Below are 19,851 nucleotides of genomic sequence, written 5' to 3'. Positions count from 1 at the left end.
AACCTATAATGTAAAAATTTTAAAAATATATATATATTTCACAAAGAAATTATTAAATATGAAATTTAGGCACCCTTAGGTCTTAAAAGATGTAGATGAGCTTGTTTCTCAGCTTAGGAGAATTTAAGCATTACTTTATGTTACGGGCTGGTGAGGTACAAATGTACAAGGACGAAGGAGATCAACAAAATGGTATTTTAATTAGAAAATCCATGCAGGGGACAGGTAAATAAATCCACATCAGATCAACGAATAAACATAAATGAGAACGGACAAATTATCAAACAGGAAGAAGACTTTAAGGCAGCAGAGGAGGGGAAAACAGGTGGAGAGAGTTAACTAATAATGACTAATGAGCAAATGACTATAAAAAACACATTGAAACAAACAAGGCAGGAGAAAGGGAATCACAGAAAACTAAACCAAAACAGATATTGACCATAACACTTCACTTGTTCACCGATGGATCCACTGCGGTGAATGGGTGCCATCAGAATGAGAGTTCAAACAGCTGATTAAAACATCACACAATAATCCACAAGTAATCCACAATACTCCAGTCCATCAATTAGTTTCTTGTGAAGTGAAAAGCTACTTGTTTGGGATAAATCCATCAAGACATTTTTTTTTTTACTTTCAAACCATTGCTAAAACGTGTCTTCTTTCCATAATATTGCTTCCAGTAAAAATCCCATTGTGTCTGAAAAAGGAGAGAAATATGTATAGGTCAAGTACCGTTTACAAGCAAAAATAGTCAAATATGTCGATATTTTGATGTGACAACAGGTAATGGACTTTAATTGATGGACTGGAGTCATGTGGATTACTTGTGGATTATGTGATTCTTTCATCAGCTGTTTGAAAGCTCATTCAGACGGCACCCATTCACTGCAGAGAAGAAATTTAAAACACAATGTAATGCTAAGTTTCTTTTCTGATGAAGAAAATAATTTAGCTCTTGGATGCCCTGAGAGTGAGTACATTTTCAGCAAATGTTCATTTTTGTGTGAACTATTACTTTAAATTTTTCTGAGGACTTTTCTTACCATTTTTGCCATCCCTTATATAGACGAATCTGAAGAACAAGTAACACCTTCTAAAGTACTAGCTGGTAAGTCTATAATTTAAAGGGATGGTTCACCCACAAATGAAAATTTGATGTTTATCTGCTTACCCCCAGGGAATCCAAGATGTGACTTTGTTTCTTCAGTAGAACACAAACTGAGATTTTTAACTCAAACCGTTGACTGCAAGCACAAATACAGCACAAATACCTACATCTTGGATGCCCTGGGGGTAAGCAGATAAACATCAAATTTTCATTTTTGGGTTAACTATCCCTTTAAGGATCTGTAAGGATAGTTCTATTTATTGTACTATTTTTAAGGCCATTATTGGTTTATATTAATGTTTTGAATGTTGTTTTACTGATCTAGATCCATCTCTGAGAGTAAAGTTGTTTAGGGGTCAGGCAGAGTCGGATGAAGTGCTTACATCATTATCTACCATAGAAGTGATGGCAGGAACCTCACTCAAACTTCACTGTGTTGCCCTTGATAACAAACACTGTGAGGTGCAGTGGGTCAAAGAAAACAGTACCCTTCCCTTGGACAAAATAACTGACAACATAGTACAGTGGGGTGAAATCAAAGCAGAGGATAGTGGACAATACAGGTGCCACACCAACGGGACCTGCACTGACCAGACTCTTACTGTGGAAATAGAGGTCATCACATCAGGTGAGCACTTTTACACTTCCAAAAATAAATCAACCCATTTTCAGAATCACATACAACACAGTCCATCAAGTCAGCATTTTGCCATACAGATGGATTCGCCTGGGCCAAGATCTTTGCAGCATTTGCAGTGTCTGCAGTAGTTATCCTGATGCCCCATCTGGTGTATTTGTGCTACAGAAAAGGATGTAAGATCATGGACTCTGTTAGCAAAAGGTAATGCACAATTTTATGTATAAAATTAAACATGATAAAACACCAAAACATATCAAATCACTTTCATTAGCAGTATCTTCTCTTTTGTAGGGTTACATCCAGAAGTGCAGTGGTGATAAGGCCAATCGCTCAAGGTCTTTCTCAATTGATCTTTTATTTTACTAAAATGCAATAATATATGTATATACACTAATTGTCAAAAGTTTGGAATAAAAGGTTTTTGGTTTTTGAAAGACGTCCTTATGCTCACCAAGGCTGCATTTATTTAATTAAAAATACAGGAATTATTTAATTTTGTGAAATATTATTACATTACTTTTAAAACTTAAATATTATAACATTAACTATTACATGCACTTTTTCTCCTTTAATATATTTTAAAATGTAATTTATTCCTGTGATGGCAACTGAATGAATTCATGAATCATTTCTCCAGTGTTTTGTGTCACATGATCCTTCGAAATCATTCTAATTTGATGATTTGCTCCTTTAAAAACTGTTAAAAAACTCTTTTTGTGGCTAAATATTTTTGTGGAAACTGAGATACACATACCATTCAAATCCTGTGGTCAGGAAAATTAGAAATAAATAAATATAAAATAAATAAATAATTTTGTCCAATAAAGGATCTATTAAAATTATCAAAAGTAACACTACTTTTACATCAAAGTTGCACAAGATTTCTATTCTAAATAAATGCTGTTCATTTGCATCACAGAATCCTGAAAAAAATATGTATAATAGTTTATATACAAATATAGCACAACTCTTTTCAACACTGATAATAATAAGAAATGTTTCTTGAGCAACAAATCAGTATATTAGAATGATGTCTGAAGGATCATGTGACACTAAAGACAGGATTATGGTGCTGAAAAGGATTATCAGCTTTGCCATAACAGGAATAAATTATATTTTAAAATATATTAAAATACAAAAGATTTTAAATTGCAATATTTCACAATATTACTGTTTTAATATATTTTGAATAAAAAATGCAGCCTTCATGAGACATTAAAGACTTATTTTATTAACATGAAAAAACCAACCCCAAATTTTTTGAGCACAAGTGTATCTGAATACAGTCATCTGAATGGTATTCAATAGTTAATTGATTCACAAAAAATAATAATTTTTTCAATTTTTTACATTTAATCCCAGACAGTCAGAGCAATCATGAAGTCCCTTATGCTGACATTGTGATCTCCGTGAGAGGATCCAGCAATCCGGATCTATCTGACACCTTTAACCAGACTTAAAAAAAACAAAGACCAGTGAGAATTAATATTATTTTAATGTTATAAATAAATACAATAATTTAAGTAATTTTTACAGGGTTGTTTGGTATCATGGAACCAGATGTGTGACCGTATGAATTGTGTTTTGCAGAGATGGAGGGAGGAGGCCAGAGCAGGGCTACTGCACGCTTCAGCTGACAGACTGCACATCCACTCTAAAGAGGTCACTAGGAAATTAAGCACAACATCTGAATATGCTGTAATTACTTACTCCTGTGAGGCTCCTAGCTAATTACTTCAAAAACTGCCATATCTGATTAAAAAACTGAAGGCAAAATGTGAATAGCTGTCTGCAATTAAAAAATGTAAAACTTTTAATGCATGTGTGGACTTGTATGTTTGTTTCTTTTATAGTCTTGAATGAAATAATTACTGCATTATATTTGCTTTGCAGCTCATAAAAACATTTTTACTGTGAACAGGAAGGTCTATATGACTTAAAATAATGGTTTAAGTCATTTGTGTCTGAAGTCCAGTTTCACAATTGTGTTTTTTTTTTTTCTTCTTTTATCCAATGGTAAAAATAACCTCAAACACCAGTTCAGACCCCTCTAAATTATTTTTCTTTTTGTCAATTTAAAGGGGAACATACCCCAAACCCCAATATACCTTGCCTGTTGTATTACCGATAAAAGGTTAGAAATTGATTCTTGCAATTTGTTTTACACTTCACACATTTAGCGAGCTTTGGACTCTGAAAGGTGGTTATTTGTATGGTCAAAAACATTATCATATTTACCTTTTTCACCTATATTTCTGTATATTGTTACTGTTTGAAAAATGCAGTATCGGCTACACATGAAGGTGTTGAACTGTATCATTGACATACTGTACAATAGGATTGCATTTGCAGGCTTGGTTTTAATTTTTTTATTTTTTTTTTTACACCTTTTTGTTATTTGTTACTTATTATTAGCCTATATCCCATTACTGTTTTAAACAGCGCCCAACGTCTCAATGCCTGATCATTTTTAGAATGATTCGGACTGGATCGTGAATCGTTTAACCTATTGACTCACGATTCGCGACGCGAGCATCGCCGAATTACAAAGAACTGACAGGAAACACGAGATGATTTAAGAAATATTATAAAATAAAATCTAAAGTTCAGTAATCTCGATCGTCAGGGATTTATCAGTGCACAGAGCAATGGCTCGTAAAACCTGAGTCAATAGGAGTCTAGCTAATGACGTCTTTGATATCATGCAGTTATGGCGTCATTGGTTTGTAGTTATGCAAATATGAATATGAATATATATATATATATATATATATGTATATGTATGTATATATATATATATATATATATATGTATATGTATGTGTGTGTATATATATATATATATATATATATATATATATGTATGTGTGTGTATATATATATATATATATATATATATATATAAATATATATATAGCATAGCTACATTAACGCTACAGAATAGCCTTATATAGGCTGCTCCCAAAGTCACTAGACATTAACGTAAGAGAGTTTATTTATTTTATTTTATTGGCATATATATATATATATATATATATATATATATATATATATATATATATATATATATATATATATATATATACAGGGCCGCATTAAGACTACAAGGGGCCCCTGGGCTTTACCTCTTGAGGGGCCCTGGAATTGGGACTGCCCGATTGCCTGAGGCTATGTGAATGACGCTCGGGACAGTAGACAGAACAGTCCCTTGCCCGATCGGGCCAGTGCTGTAGGGTGTGCGTTATATGTAGTCTATGATATCGTAATTGTTGATTTAAAGAACTGATATTATTGAGTATGCGTCTCATTTTACAAAAAAAACAAACAAAAACACACCCATTCTGTGCAGCATGCACTACGTGACATAGTCTAGTAGGTTTTATTCAGCGTACAGTTTAATAAACAAGAACTTAATATCAAGTGACTTACATTTTAGACACCAAATCGTCTGTTTCACTGTATTTCGCCAAAGAAAATGGTTCCAAAGTCCACAGAATTGTTTTGCCTCTCTGAGCAACACTTCCTGAGTGAGTCAGCCGCTTGAAAGAATCGGTTGAATCTCATTTATTTGCTCCTTAACAGTGATTCCCTGCCACCTACTGGCGGGTTTAATTTCAGGTTTAAAGTGTCTTCATTTTTTTTAATAATTCCACAGTATTTAACGTTTTATATGTTCAACAATAAAAACATTTTTATGCATCTGTAACTGCTCTTGACTGATCATTTTTTAATAAAGTTTAATCTATTCTATAGTTATACATTAGATTACAACTTCTTTACCTGAAAATCTCTTTTTTAAACCTACATTAAAAACTTGAAAATCACCATTTATTTCATTTATGTTTTTTTCTGTTGTATTTATTTGTGCTATTACTCGTAATTTGTCTATTTGTAACTGTTTTATTACTTAGGCTACTGTTTATTTGTCTAAAAATATTTAAAATATAAGTTAATCTAGTAGCTTTTGCTGTCATTAACCTATTATTGAGGTTAAATGTAACAAAGACAATGAAAACAATGTCTATGCCTATTTTATAGGACCATTTTCTTGTCTTTTACTTTTATTCATTTTTTGTTGTGGGGCCAGTGAAAATTTTGGTGGGGCAAGTAAAAATTGGAATCACTGGACCGACCGGTGTTGAGCCCTGCCTTCAACCACTGGAACTGCATAATTAATCGTTAAAAGTTATGGTTCCACCCCTTTTACTGTTAGGCCGTTTGTATTTATTACACGTTACCCCACCAGGTGGCAACAAGTGACTGTTAAAAATGCATTTGTCATGGAATCATTCTCAAAATAACTCACTCTTCTTAATCACAAAGCCTTTTATTTTACTTGAATAAATGGTATTAAAAACATCCAAATCTATAGGTCTGTCATATAAAATACACAAATATACCCAAGTGAAAAAGTACACTTCCATAATGTACTTAAGACACCATGAATAGGAACTAAAATGTGCTTTTAATATACTTTTTTTTTAAAATACAGGGACAGTATATGAAAAGCACATTTTAGCTCCTATTCATGGTGTCTCAAAATAGCAGTTGAGTACTTAGATGTCCTTAATATATTGTAGGAAGTACTAAAGAAGAATTTTAGTATATAAAGTAAAGAAAGTAAAGTATCTTGTGCTGTTTTTCTTTTTTGCGAACCACTTTCATATTTATGAGACATTGCTGTCACATTAGATTAGCTATTAGATAAGTTATTGTCATCATTAGAATGGGCGGCATTTATCTTATAAAGATTTTAACGTAAGTATGTCACGTGAGTTCGATACAGTCCAATAACTGAATGCTTGCAGACAATGATGAATTTTATTGGATTTCGGACCATTAAATAATGCCCACTGTGACTGATGATTGCAGGGTTCATTGAGTGAGAGGGTTTGAACTTCTCAAGCAGGACTTGCAACGCCCGCACGTGCATTCAAAGCAAAGCGATAAAGCGTAATTTTGAAGGGACAGCCAACGAATTATAAAATCCGATTACAATATTTTCCGGCATCATCGGGGCCCTCCCCCAGCCCGGGGCCCTGGGCTTAAACCCAGGTAAACCCGTGCATTAATGCGGCCCAGTATATATATATATATATATATATATATATATATATATATATATATATATATATATATATAGCCTATATATATATATATATATAGCATATATATATATATATATATATATATATATATATATATATATATATAGCCTATATATATGGCAATAAAATAAAATAGATAAACTCTCTAGACCACTTTAAATATTTACTTGATATCGATCGTGTGCGTCAATAGTGAAAATATTACCCTCCCTGAGAGACCAGATACAGTGCAAAAAACGTTATAGCAAAAATACCGAACATTTTATATTGCATGTGTAAATACACAACATTTTGGTGGATCCTACTAACGTTTTGCCTTTTGAACATGACAAGTCGTAACGTTTTGACCCTCTCCGCTATCGGTAGTAGGAACCATGTGTCGGTTGCATAGCAACGGTTGACAACATTCGACTCGCTTTGAACGGTAAGAAACATCACACCAGTACACCTGGCTAAATGATAAAAAAATATATTGACTCCCGATAACGATGCAAGAAATAAAGCTTGATAGCACGTGTTCCTATACGTCTTTCATTTTACAGAGGAAAAAACCGAGTTTGTCTTTCACTTAGTTGATTTTTAGCACAACATATGTATTGTCAGTGTCCCTATATGTGAATATCATGCAGTAAAGCTAAACATCTTAATGAGATAATCATTGCATTTAATATATTTTTTTCTAATTATGTGGAAAACATTAGTCTACAACACCATTAACCTTTAATGAACACGTTTTTTCCTTAATTAAGCTCAGACCTGAGAGCTGTGTAAGATGTCTGTTCCCTTCTCCAACACAAACCTGCGCATCCCGAGAGGCTTTGGGAATTTATTGGAGGGTCTCGCGAAAGAAGTGTTGAGAGACCAGCCTGAGGACATCCCTACCTTTGCTGCTGTCTACTTCTCAAACCTTATTAAAGCCAGAGAGGGTAAATTAGATGCTTTAAATATAAACATGAATCTTTCATAATCTATAATAGGGGCACTTTAGTATTTTTTATTATATATTAATTACTCATAAATGAGTTAGCCATTATACAGTATGCTTATACAGTATGCCTTTGTCCAAGCCAAGACTAAACCGATTTTGTTTGCAAGGGCTAGAATTATTATTAGATCAAATATATTGTCGATGCATGCTTGAAAATAATGAATGTGCAAACGAATGCATGTTTTGTTTCAGAAAGTGGCCTAGACCCAGCAGAGTGGGGTGCAAAGTTGGAAGACAGGTTCTACAATAATCACTCATTTAAGGTATTAAAAAAAAAAAAACTGGTTAAAAATTAAACAATACTTTTTGAACCTCAAGATTATACTAGTTCCTTCTAACTTGGTGTTTGTTCTTCTCAAAACAGGCCACAGCAATACAAGGAAACTACATTTCACCAAAAATAAATACAAGGTCTGTGGATGAGGAAGTGTGATTTTACTTTTTCACTCCCCCTAACAGTTTTCCAGATGAGAGAAACAGCCAAGATTGAAGCAGTGTGAGACTTTAGATTAAAATTTAGACAATAAAACTGAAAATGACTCATAGGATTGCCTGCAATTTTGATATGATTTTCTTGATTCTGGGTGGGTGGCTTTCGGAGGATTGATTGTAGTGTCAGAGCACAGATATCAATCTGGGTTGTACATTAGGATTTATTTATTACTCCTGTTATAGTTGTTTGTGCTTTTATTTACCTACATTATCAATCACTGTTGCATATATTAAATTACCCTTGCCTTCTTACATGTCAATTTTCAGAAACAACGCTGGCCGTTCTGAAACTTTTGGAGACAATGAAACCCTAAGCTCCCCATTAAAAGACCTCAACACTAATATTTCTGAGGACACTGAAGTGAAGCAAAAATATGAGTTAGATAAGAAGCTCGATGTGGAATCCGGTGAGACGGAACATGGACCCGATGCGGATATTCCCAATGTGGGAACAGCAGATGTTGATATATGTGCTCAAGAGCTAAAAGACCCCAGCAGGATTCCAGAGCAAACATCAGAGGTACTGAAGGATGAGGAGGTTGCAAAAGAAGCTGTAGATATTGATATCTGCAGATCAGAACTTGGGCCTACACCTTTGCCTTCCTTTGATGGTCTCGCAACTGTGGATGTATGTGCTGAAGAGATAAACCACCCATCTGAAAGCCTAAAATTGAAAGAAGGAGAGTTTGAAGCACAAGATGAATCTTTTGTTAAAACCCCTTCACAAATTGAGCAGGATGTAGGCAAGCAGGCAAATGAAATGTCTGATGATGATGATGATGATGATGATGATGATGATGGCCATACTGAAGATGCTGAACAGGGAATTTTAGAAATGGCTGATAATTTATTAGAAGACATTGATCCAGAAGAGAAGAGCACTGAGCAGATTTATGTGGAGGAATCAACTGAAAGTACTACTGAAAACACAGTTGAAGTAGAACAGAAATCAGAGGAACATACTGAAGAAAAGGATGATTTACCAGACAATGAAAACCAGGAAGAGACTAATCATGACTACAGCAGCACCAATGACTTTGTAGAAGATGCAGCCGATTCCACATCTGATATCAATTGCAGATCATTGATTGAAATGAAAGACACATACATTGACTACAGTGATGAGACATATGACAGTAAAAGCGAAGTCATAGATGTTCTAGATGAAGTGCACCATCACTGTTCTACTCATACAGGTGAGCATGAAGCTGAGAACAGCACTGATGAACAAAACACCTCTAAAATGATGGATGCAATGAAGAAGGAAACCCCAAAGCTAGTTAACGACAGTGAAACTGAAGTCACAGAGGACATGATAAGCAACAGGATTTTAAATACTGATGCAGTGGATGATTCTGAGAAAGATCTAAACACAGAGAACGTAAATGAAGGGAGTGATCTTGACAGTGATGCTGAAGAGATGGATCTGGACATTTCGAACATGCCTCAGCAAAATATGGTAAAAACCGTAGATGAGGAGAAGGATGTAACCCATGATACTGAACCAGTGGAAGATATCTTGCCTTTTGAAGATGAAAAAGCTGATCTCAGGCCTTTAGAAGGAGAAACAGAGGTTATCTGTGAAGAACATCTGACAGAGTCGCAAGAACAGACTGAAAAAACAGAGAATGAAGGAGATCAAGAGGATCAGTTGGAGGAGCAAAGGGATAAATGGCAGGAATCGACACTTGAAAGAGAGAACCAGGAAAGTCCTGACAGCATAGAACATAAGGTAAGGGATTTTTGTTTCTTTCTTGTCTTTTTTTCACCACCTCTTTTGGTTCGGTAAACAAAAATGTGGTATTGGTATAAAATAAATTGTGAAATATAAATAGAAGCCACATCCTAGGGCCATGAAAAAATCATATATATATATGTGTGTATATATATGTGTATATATATATATATATATTTTTTTTTTTTTTTTTTTTTTTTGGCTTCCCATTTTTATAAAAAAATATATATATTATTTTTCCTTTTATTATTTTAGTTTTATTAGTTGTACATTTATTTTCTCATGTATTGTAATTGAAGTTCAAGGAAAAGAAAGGCAATAAATCAATAAATGTAAGATGTTTCCAAAAATCTCTGAGTAATCATGTTAAATAATTATGATGCCAATATTGAGCAAAATAATTGTGATTATGATTTTTGCCATAGTCAAACAGCCCTACCCCATCCTCATCTGCAGACTATTCCTTTCATTGTCCCAAGTTAGTAGGTAAAAAATAAAATCAAGGACTTGTCAGATCAATAGTATGGCTCTGTGTCTCTCTGGAGAACAGTGATTGAAGATGTCCTGAAATAGTCCAGCTGGTGAGTGCAACACTGCGAGAGGTTCAAAAAAGCTCAAACTATACATACATCCGATGTCATATAAACACTATGCATAGACTCAAACAAATGATTGCAACATTTCATAAAGAGATATTCAGAAAGGTTTAGATCTTTTAAACCAAGAGGTCAGAAGAATATCCACATGCTTTTTTAAAAGGGGTTCGAATGAGACCGATTTGGTGGTGTTTCCATGGAAACATTTTACCGACCATTTATCTGAGGGAGAAACTGATCTAGATTTTGGAGTTCTGTGATATTTCCAAAGAAACAGAATATGTACCGTATTAGCTGTTTCGCTTTTCAATTCCTCGTCCAAAGTGGAGTGTTTCGATTTCTGTAGGGGCTAATTAGAGACACATACACACTAAAGCAAAGCACTCTTCTTCTTGCTCCAATGTAGGTCATCTAACCTGACCTATATCAACTCTTGTCCAATGACTTTATACGCTGCAGGAGGAGCAAGGGAATCGTGTTAGTGCTATTTTCAGGAACAATATTCATGTTATAATCAATCTTTGGCACGACTGTAAAGTCACCTCATGTTCTTCTTGGAAACTCAGTGTTTTAACATTTCGAGCTTTGTGAGCCGACTTCATTAGCTCCCAGCCTTACACCTCCAGCAGATGCCAAGAAAAGAGCTGCATCTTCTCTCTTTAATCTTGGTAGGGTAGGAGGCAGGAGATACAGCAGTGTTCCAGAGAAATAAAGGGCAATGGATTCACTGTCTGTTTGTCTTACTCTACAGTAGATTGCCACAGGGTGGAGGAGGCACGGACTGTGTGGGACTGACTGAGATGTGGGGAGCTGCTTCTAGTATTTTCGTAGCTTATGATGATAGCCCTCAGGAATATTTTGGCCAGTGACTATTTCAAGTTATGTTATATAATTGGGTTGGACCATGGTATGTCTTTTTACAATAATTCTCTCCACTGAAAATCAAGTATCTCGGGTCCTATTGGTAACAGGTGTCGGGAAAATGAGAATAATGGCGGTGTAAACGTCAGCATTAAACTAAATATTTGCAACGAGCAAAGAGCTGAGTGACAGTGTCAGTGACGATGCTCGCGAGTCGCTCTCTCTCTCTCTCTCTCTCTCTCTCTCTCTCTCTCTCTCTCTCTCCTCCCACCCTAAGACTCTGAATTATAAGGATAGTTGGAGAAGAGGCGTATTCGTCCAAAGCGGTTTGCCCTGTGAGGAGGTTTACTCTCTGTTGCACCTGCACAAGACGAGATCACGTTAATAAGCGTCTGTAATTGCGCGTCATGGATTGTCATATCGTAAGTATAGACCACTTTAATCGTTGATATATATATTGAATGTATAGAATTAATACATATTTTTTTACTAAATTGTATCGGTTTGATCATAAATGAGAGCATACTTTAACTTTTTCTTTAGGCTACTGATTTAGAAGAGAGAAAAGCTGCACTTTTCAAATATTTCGAAACTTTATTTCCGCGGTAAATTCCATGTCCAGTAAATTATGGGTTTATGTCTTCAGATCCATATTTTGTGCTCATGATCATTTCACACTTTTTAACAGTTGACTCTTTATTCCTATCAAATGATTAAGCTTTTAACAGTTTACGCTTAAGCCATTTAGGGCTTCAAATGATCCCCAAATATTTGTTTATGTTATTAATATTAATAGCATTATTAATATTAATTGAAGTATTAAAATATACAATCTACTTACTTTTAATAATATTAAGTTACATTTAAAAAATGCTTAACGTCTCAGTGAATAAAAATGAATAATAAGTTGGACTCTTGGTGGCGCTATAAAAGTTACAGCAAAATATAAAATATCTATCTATCCTGTTTATTTGCATATTTAAAAAGTCAGTCAACTTTCATCAGCAACAAACATTTTTGGTAAGGATCTGAAAAAGCATGCAAAGTGGTATTATAGAGAAACAAATTATATAAAAATGAATCTAGTTATTGTGCATAGATTGGTGTTAGCAAATGTCAGCTCTCGTTTTTAAATATGAACAATTATGTGAGCTTATGGGCTAAAAAGGTCCTTTTGCTGGTACCCCAATTATTTATGCTTGCTGTTTGTTTGTTATGCATATGCAAAAGGAATAGGCAAATGTATCATTTATTTGAAATTGACTGGTATAGACATGGGAAAGGCTTGTGACTGCACAGTTTCATTAAAGGTGTTCCATGGGTAAGCATGCTCTAAGCCTCAGAGGCAGCAGTAAAATGAACAGATGCTTATTTATAGGGGGATTGTGGAACGCCTCTGCCTGTGGTCACATATGAGATATGTTGGCAAAATGCTTGGTTAATATGAAAAGGAGGCCGATTCTTAGTTCAAAAGTGGGTGGACATGCTCCTACAATGGACTTCTGCTCATCACCCTCACTCAAGCAGTTTAAAGACTGCCAACCAGCCTCTGCTGAGCCATTTTACATAATGCTAAGTTGTCGTGGTGGGAGAAAGCATGTGGTTTCACAGCTTCAGGAAGACTTAATGAGACAAATAACATCACATCCCACCACACACACTGCTTGATGATGTGTGCTGACATGCTCCACAGAGCACAGGAAGCTGGTCACAGTTGACCTTTGTAGCATCTGGGTGATTATATGTATTTGAAATCATTGCATTTATGTTTCAGTTCATTTTATTTTAATAGGTTCAGGTAATAGGTTTCTTACACTGTTAAAAATACATGTTCTTTATGGTTCTTTGAAGAACTTTTAACATCCATGGAACCTTTCCATTTCACATTAGGTCCTTTATAGTGGAAAAAATTTCTTTAGATAGAAAAATTGGTTCTTTTTGGAACTGAAAGGTTCCTATGGGAACTCAGATGGTTAATTCTGCTAAAACCCCTTTATTTGTAAGAGTTTAATGGAGAAGAGGAGCATTCAGTTGGAAAGCCTCAGTTTCTGTGGAGCTGATGGATAATGACTCATTGCAAGAGGGCTTAAATGGCCAGGAGATGTTAAACCCACTGTGGTGGTATATAAGAACTTAGTCTGAATCACTCTAGCAAGAGAAAAATCAATACGAAGTGCACCCAGTGTTTGTTTTGCTAAATTTATCACTTATAATTCATCATTCAGGAGGAATGCAACCAGCCACAAGAGGAAGAGGACATCATGGACATCCCATTGGATGACCCAGAGGCCAATAAGGCAGCTGCCAAAATCCAGGCCGGCTTCCGTGGTCATATGACCCGGAAGAAGATGAAACCCGGTGAAAAGCCCAATGAGGAGGTGAGCAGCAGTGGTGAGGGCCTCAACGGCAGCCAAGGGGACTCAGGTTAGTCACTGTCCCCAACAGTCATAGTCAAGAGCTAGACTCAACACCCATCCCACATGGTGCAAAGGCCGCCAGCTATTTTGATCCAATTCAGTTTGGCAAGACATTCAAAAACCCTCACATATCCTCACAGAATTTGGCTTTGAGATCTGAAGTAAACAATCAGAGCTTTGAACTTTAATGAGAGTTCAAGAGAGTGTTGATTCGCTATCTTTCTGTACTGTGTACCAAAGATTTTTAATAAAAAAGCAGGAAATATTGCGCCCATTATAGTTGGAGAGCCACAAAAGAACTCTGTTAAATCTAAAATGAAATAAAATTAAAAATCCATCAATTATGTTTAATGAGTCATGTCTTTATACTGAGTTAACATAATAAGACATGCTCAGGGGTGCATTTTAATTACTCTGTGAGTGCTTCGGATAATTATTTTCTTAATGAAGTTATTATTAATGAGCACATCTATCATTCTTAAAAGATTGCAGCCATATGAAAAGGCCATTCACCGACAGAGTACACAGAGTCACTCTATACTATAGTCTCTAATATTTCAGTTTGTTAAGACACAGATATCTCAAATCTAATTTCTCTTGTGGGTGGTTTAAGCATCCACAAATCCAGGACTCAATATTAAAGCCTCTCGCAGATATATCCCCCCTTTCAATTTTCTTTTGGGTGATTTATTAATTTTTTGCACAAAATTGCCTCATTTTCTAGAGATGCTGGATAAACTGTTTCCCCCAGCTCAGTATGTATGCAAATGGTTCTCGACCTGTTGATCCCTGGAGATTCAACTTTGAAGCAACAAATAGGCCAACGCTGTCGGAAAGACCATAACGTTAATGTTCTCACACCAAAGCCTCCATTTGAACTACCTTTATTGGTGTTGTCCTTTGAGGACAATCCAAGCACATCTGCTCATTTGATGTGGAAAGTGGGGCAAGCAATGAGAATGAAGGTGTCCTTCCAACCTTCAGCACAGGCCCATATATCTCTCCTTCAGCTGTGCTGCCCCACCTCTGTGCCGAGTTTAGGCTTTTCCCAAGCAACATCAACCCAGTTCTCGGTTGCTAAGCATATTATGTATGGAAGTGTTATTTTTATCCTCAGGTGCATCTGCATCACTGAAACGAGGCTGTGCTCCGTTTTACTTTGACAAAAATAAAAGGCCGTTATGATCAACTCATATTCTGGCGAAAACAATCAACAAGTAATGCTCTGTCGCATATGGTATATTTTGTGAAGAATGCAAATGTAGCTATCAAGCACTGCAAAATACTATTTTCTTATTCATTGTTTTTGTCTTGTGCAGCACAAATATCTAAATATTCTTAAATTAAGGGCTTAAAGGTCCTGTATGTAGGATTGACACCGAGTGATTGAACTAGGTATTGCAGTCCAGTTTCAGAATATTGTGGAGGGGTTTTTTCACCTGGCCCCTCCTCCTCAGTCTTGACTCACACGCAGGTTGCCAGATTGGTGATACCAACAGGAAAGAGCGCACTTGACAATGAATGAAATGAAATACGCTGTGTTTTCCACCAACTGGCAACCCGAGGTGCTGAAATACAATTGGGTAAACTGGCAGTGGGCGGGTTTCACAAACCAAAACAGACCGACATTCTGGCCAAGAACATACATTTTCAAAGGAGAATAACTGACTGTAGCATTGTTTTTCAGATAAACAATATGTTAACTTAGCATGTTTCTTAAATATCTGCAAACATAATTTGGTGTTTAATGCTTTAGTATAGAGTCAAAATCTTACATACAGCAACTTTAAAGGTAAAAAGTTTTTTTTTTTTTTTGAGTGAGTTAATGCCTTAAACAGTGTAATTTTAGTGTCATTGAAATACAATTATAGTTTTTGATAATTGATAATATTTTAATTTATTTAAAGCTGTAGTACACTTTTATGTTCATGTGTGTGTGTGTGTGTGTGTGTGTGTGTGTGTGTAGTTTTTATCTTATTGTTTTAGTTTTTGTTTATTTAGCTTTAGTTATTATACTTCAATATATTGTACTTCAAAGAAAATTTACTTTTTTAATATCATTTCAGTTAATGTTTGTTTTATTTCAAGTAATAAAAAAAGTTTTTATAGTTTTATATAGATTTCCTTAGAATTTAATTGAATTTGTTTTTCATACCCCATTGCCAGATATTTTTTTCTTGATATTCTTTCAGATATTTTTCATGAATTTGAATTTTTTTTTTGCAGTGATTGAGGTTACATTATTGTCTTGTCACTTAGTAGTTGCCTAGACAGCTGTTTGTTTCCATACCGAAGTGCAGTAAATCTAAAAAAAAAAAAAACATATTTCACAAGCAGGGGGAACAGACGGAGTAGAGACAGACGTCACATCTGGACCAGAGCAGTGAAGACCCTTCTCAAGGTGGATGGCTTAAAGGACGCTTTCTCCAGGGATTTTTTTGTGTCCAACAAAAGTAGTACAATTAAGCTGGATATGTCATCTGATGTGTGAACTCTTTCTCTATTTTCTGCTTCTTATCCAGTCCGGTTAAATATCTGCTCCAGCATGCGTTTGCATCCCACAAAAGGCATCTGTATACTGCATATCTGATATTTGTATACCGTAAATTGGAGAACGGACAGTGTAGAATTTAACACAGCCTTCTTCAGTCAGACAGTCAAGTAGACTTAAAACAATGCATAATGATTGAGTTTTCTCCTTTTTGTTGCTTGATATTCCTTTCTTGTGGTAGTATGTTAATGATTGCCTTGATTTGACCATGTAGCCACTATCACATTAATATGTGAGATTTGTTTATCATAGAATGTTATCAGTTGTTTATAATTGTGTTGACTGATCTGTTTGGTTTGCTAGCTGTAATATGTTGAAAATGAAATCAGAGCTTCCAAAGCAACATATGGCATGGCAAGATTGACTATAATTTATTTAATTCTGTTTAATTTGTAAAATGATTGATACTAGGTCTTTCGTATCATTAGAAATATAGAAACTGAGTTGTGAAAGCTTAACGAGTGATAGTCAAGATTACCTTGCATGATGACATCAGCGTCAAGCTCTGTATCAGTTGATAAATGAATAAAAACTCAGAAATGTGTGTTGCCTGCATTGAAAATGATTTTGTGCAGTCAGGGGCTGATCATAAGTCGTTTGAAGTCTTTATATAAAGAGTCCAATAACAAACAGGCAGCTATATATACAGCAGAAATTGAAATATTAACATCAGACTCATTAGTCCTGCTGGAGCTTCTGACTGGAGGGCTCACAGCTGGAAGGCTGTGCTAATGAAGCCTGGACAGTCATTTATCAAGGTCAAATTGCCACATGCCCTGCGCTATACTCAATATTGCATGTCAAAACAGCATTTAGGCCTATAATAGCATTAACTGTTTTCAAATCTGTTCCAGTGTGTTCAAGCCACCACAAAATTAAACTTTAGCACCTCTTCTTACTTTGAGATTTTTCTGAGGTTAAATACAGATTCAAAATCATATTTAGTTAATAGCTATGATGCTGTTTTTTAAATCAAAGCTTTGCTCAGCTATAGGACAATGTCTTAGAAAAACATCTAATAAAAAAAAAAAAAGCATATCCATAAACCTAAAGTGGACATAAAGCAGTTATTAAATAAGTATGTGTCCTAAACTCCTGAAACTTTGGTGTCTCATATTCAGTTTGGGAAAGCAATCAATTAAATCTGTGTATGTGTGTGAAAATATTCAAATTTAACCATCTTTGTAATCGTTAACATTTTCAAAAGTAACTGTAATTTAAATACATATTTTATTCAGTAACTGTAAAATTACAGCAACATTTGTTTTGTAATTAAATTGCATAATTCTGTTACGTGTTACTCCCCAAGACTGAATTTGCAATAGCATAAAACTTGTAATAACGAATCGGTGTCAGAATGAATCAGAATCATTGAATACTTTGGTCCATTTCAAAACCAAAGCTAGACTCGTGTGCTATATTTAAGTCTTCTGATGTTGTACAGTAGCTGTTTGGGAGAATAGGACCAAATGAATTATCCACTGATTGATTATTTGCTTGTTCATTGTTCAATAATTCATTATCATTTTCAGTCGGTGAGAACCAGATCTGTCTGTGCTGTTAAGAATCAGTACCTGTTTTGTAAAGCAATCACTATAATTTCAGACTATATTCATCACACAAAACTATCAAATTATTCTAAAACTTAAAATTTAGTGCTTGAGTTGTATGAACCATTTTTATAATACTTTTTATGGTGCTTCTGTGTCCTTTTATAGAGCTTAAAATCTTCAGCATACATTGATTGTAAGTTGAAAAATATCTTCTTTTGTGTTCCACAGGTTTAAAATGACATGAGGGCGAGTAGCTAAATGACAAAATTAGCATTTTAAGTTTAACTATCCCTTTAAGAATGAGATGTTTGCTGTTTCCCCATGACAATATTAATCTCTCAGCCATTACATTAAGAGCTGCACTTAATTAGACTGTTTACTGCAGTTCCTAATTAAAGACATATGGCACTCTGTTAATCTTGTTTTTCAATTGCGTCTCAGCTGACATACCGTGAACATTTATTACACACTGAATCACATTTCTCAGATTTAACAAATGGGAATGACTTCAAAGATCCCGCTTCTTGGATAGGCAGGAGGAAAAACTGGACAAGATGTCCTCCGCACAGCAACAAAGACCTGCCATAATTGTCTTTTTGTGTGTGTGTGTGGCTCAACTCTTCTTTCCTGGGTGTGAAATGAGCGTTGGAAGTCAGTCGCCCACGTTCCCTCCTCCGCATGCAGGCCTCAGCTTTAGGGGCTCCAATGTAGCCTCTCAGAATGAAGTCTGTCACTGGCTCCTCGACTTACAGTCTCCTAACAGCATTTTTACAGGTTGCCTATGGCAACACAAAGTGCCATGATAAAACAGTTTTCTCTCAGACTTCTGTGTGTGTCCCATGGTTCCTGCCCTCTGCAGACTGCTGCTGACAACACAGCACTGCTGACCTGAGAGCTGCCATACACCAAAAAATACTCAGCTAACATGCACAACACAGACACTTTATGTATTTTTAGCCTGTAAATGACCGGATTACATTTGAAAATGTGTGCGTGTGTTTTAACACAAAACAGAAGAGTGGATTTGCATAACAGTGACAGCTCGTTTCTGTTTTGCCTCACGGAAACATGCTAGCATTAGCACTGGCTGGCTGCTACATTTGTAGAATATTATAGCATCTCAACTCTCCACATCTGAAATACCTGTCTTAATCTCAGCACTTCGTGAACTTTTCCGTTTTCGTGCTTAATTGGCTCTTATGTATTTTATTATAGCATTACATCAAACCCTCCAGCAGAGGGAGCCTGTATATAACAAGTTTACCTCTCGCAAACAGATTCATAAGGCGATTACATTTTTATTATATGCACTCTTTCTTTCCATGAGCATATAAAAATAGTTTTTGATCATTTAAATTAAGATAAAATAACATTACCAAGCCTCAGTTTTTAAATGAAACTTAACAAAAATAAATAATAAAAATTAGAATTGCCTTAGCAGCTAAATGAAATATAGTAAGTTTGGGATGAAGTGTAAAAAAAGAATTAATAAAAATAAGGTTAAAAAAAAATATAAGAATAAAAGCAACTTATTAATAATAATTGTAAATAATATAATACAATTATTAAAAAATAAAATGATACATAATACATATTAGAACAGTATACAAATAATTCTAAAATAATTACATTTACGAATTATATATAATTTTAAATACATTATAATTACAATCGCAAACAATTATTCTTAAACAGGAAATGATAGTTTAAAAGTTAGTTATAATTTGACCTGTATGTTATATTTCAAGTCTTGTGAATATACTGCACACAAAATGTAGTGTATTCAGCATTGTGTAATGA

At 35.0% G+C, this 19,851-nt stretch overlaps 1 protein-coding gene across 4 annotated transcripts; it reads left to right on the top strand.

Annotated features, from left to right (window-relative positions):
• Positions 1-7,496: 7,496 nt before the first annotated feature.
• spa17 (sperm autoantigenic protein 17) lies at positions 7,497-17,042 on the top strand. Of its 4 annotated transcripts, none has more exons than XM_059514470.1 (6): positions 7,497-7,784; positions 8,039-8,109; positions 8,211-8,257; positions 8,606-10,070; positions 13,756-13,908; positions 16,285-17,042. In XM_059514470.1, the coding sequence occupies exons 1-6, from the start codon at positions 7,631-7,633 to the stop codon at positions 16,300-16,302; spliced, it is 1,908 nt and encodes a 635-aa protein (XP_059370453.1). In that variant the 5' UTR covers positions 7,497-7,630; the 3' UTR covers positions 16,303-17,042. The 4 variants fall into 4 exon arrangements, with proteins under 4 accessions (XP_059370453.1, XP_059370452.1, XP_059370451.1 ...); XM_059514469.1 differs by having other exon boundaries at positions 7,514-7,784; positions 16,282-17,042; XM_059514468.1 differs by having other exon boundaries at positions 7,524-7,784; positions 13,756-13,954.
• The last annotated feature ends 2,809 nt before the right edge of the window (positions 17,043-19,851 follow it).

The sequence above is a fragment of the Carassius carassius genome, chromosome 28, assembly GCF_963082965.1.
Source record: "Carassius carassius chromosome 28, fCarCar2.1, whole genome shotgun sequence".
NCBI classification, from domain to species: Eukaryota; Metazoa; Chordata; class Actinopteri; order Cypriniformes; family Cyprinidae; genus Carassius; species Carassius carassius.
The sequence above is the reverse complement of the archived record's forward strand: the minus strand, read 5'-3'. Positions and strand labels throughout refer to the sequence as shown.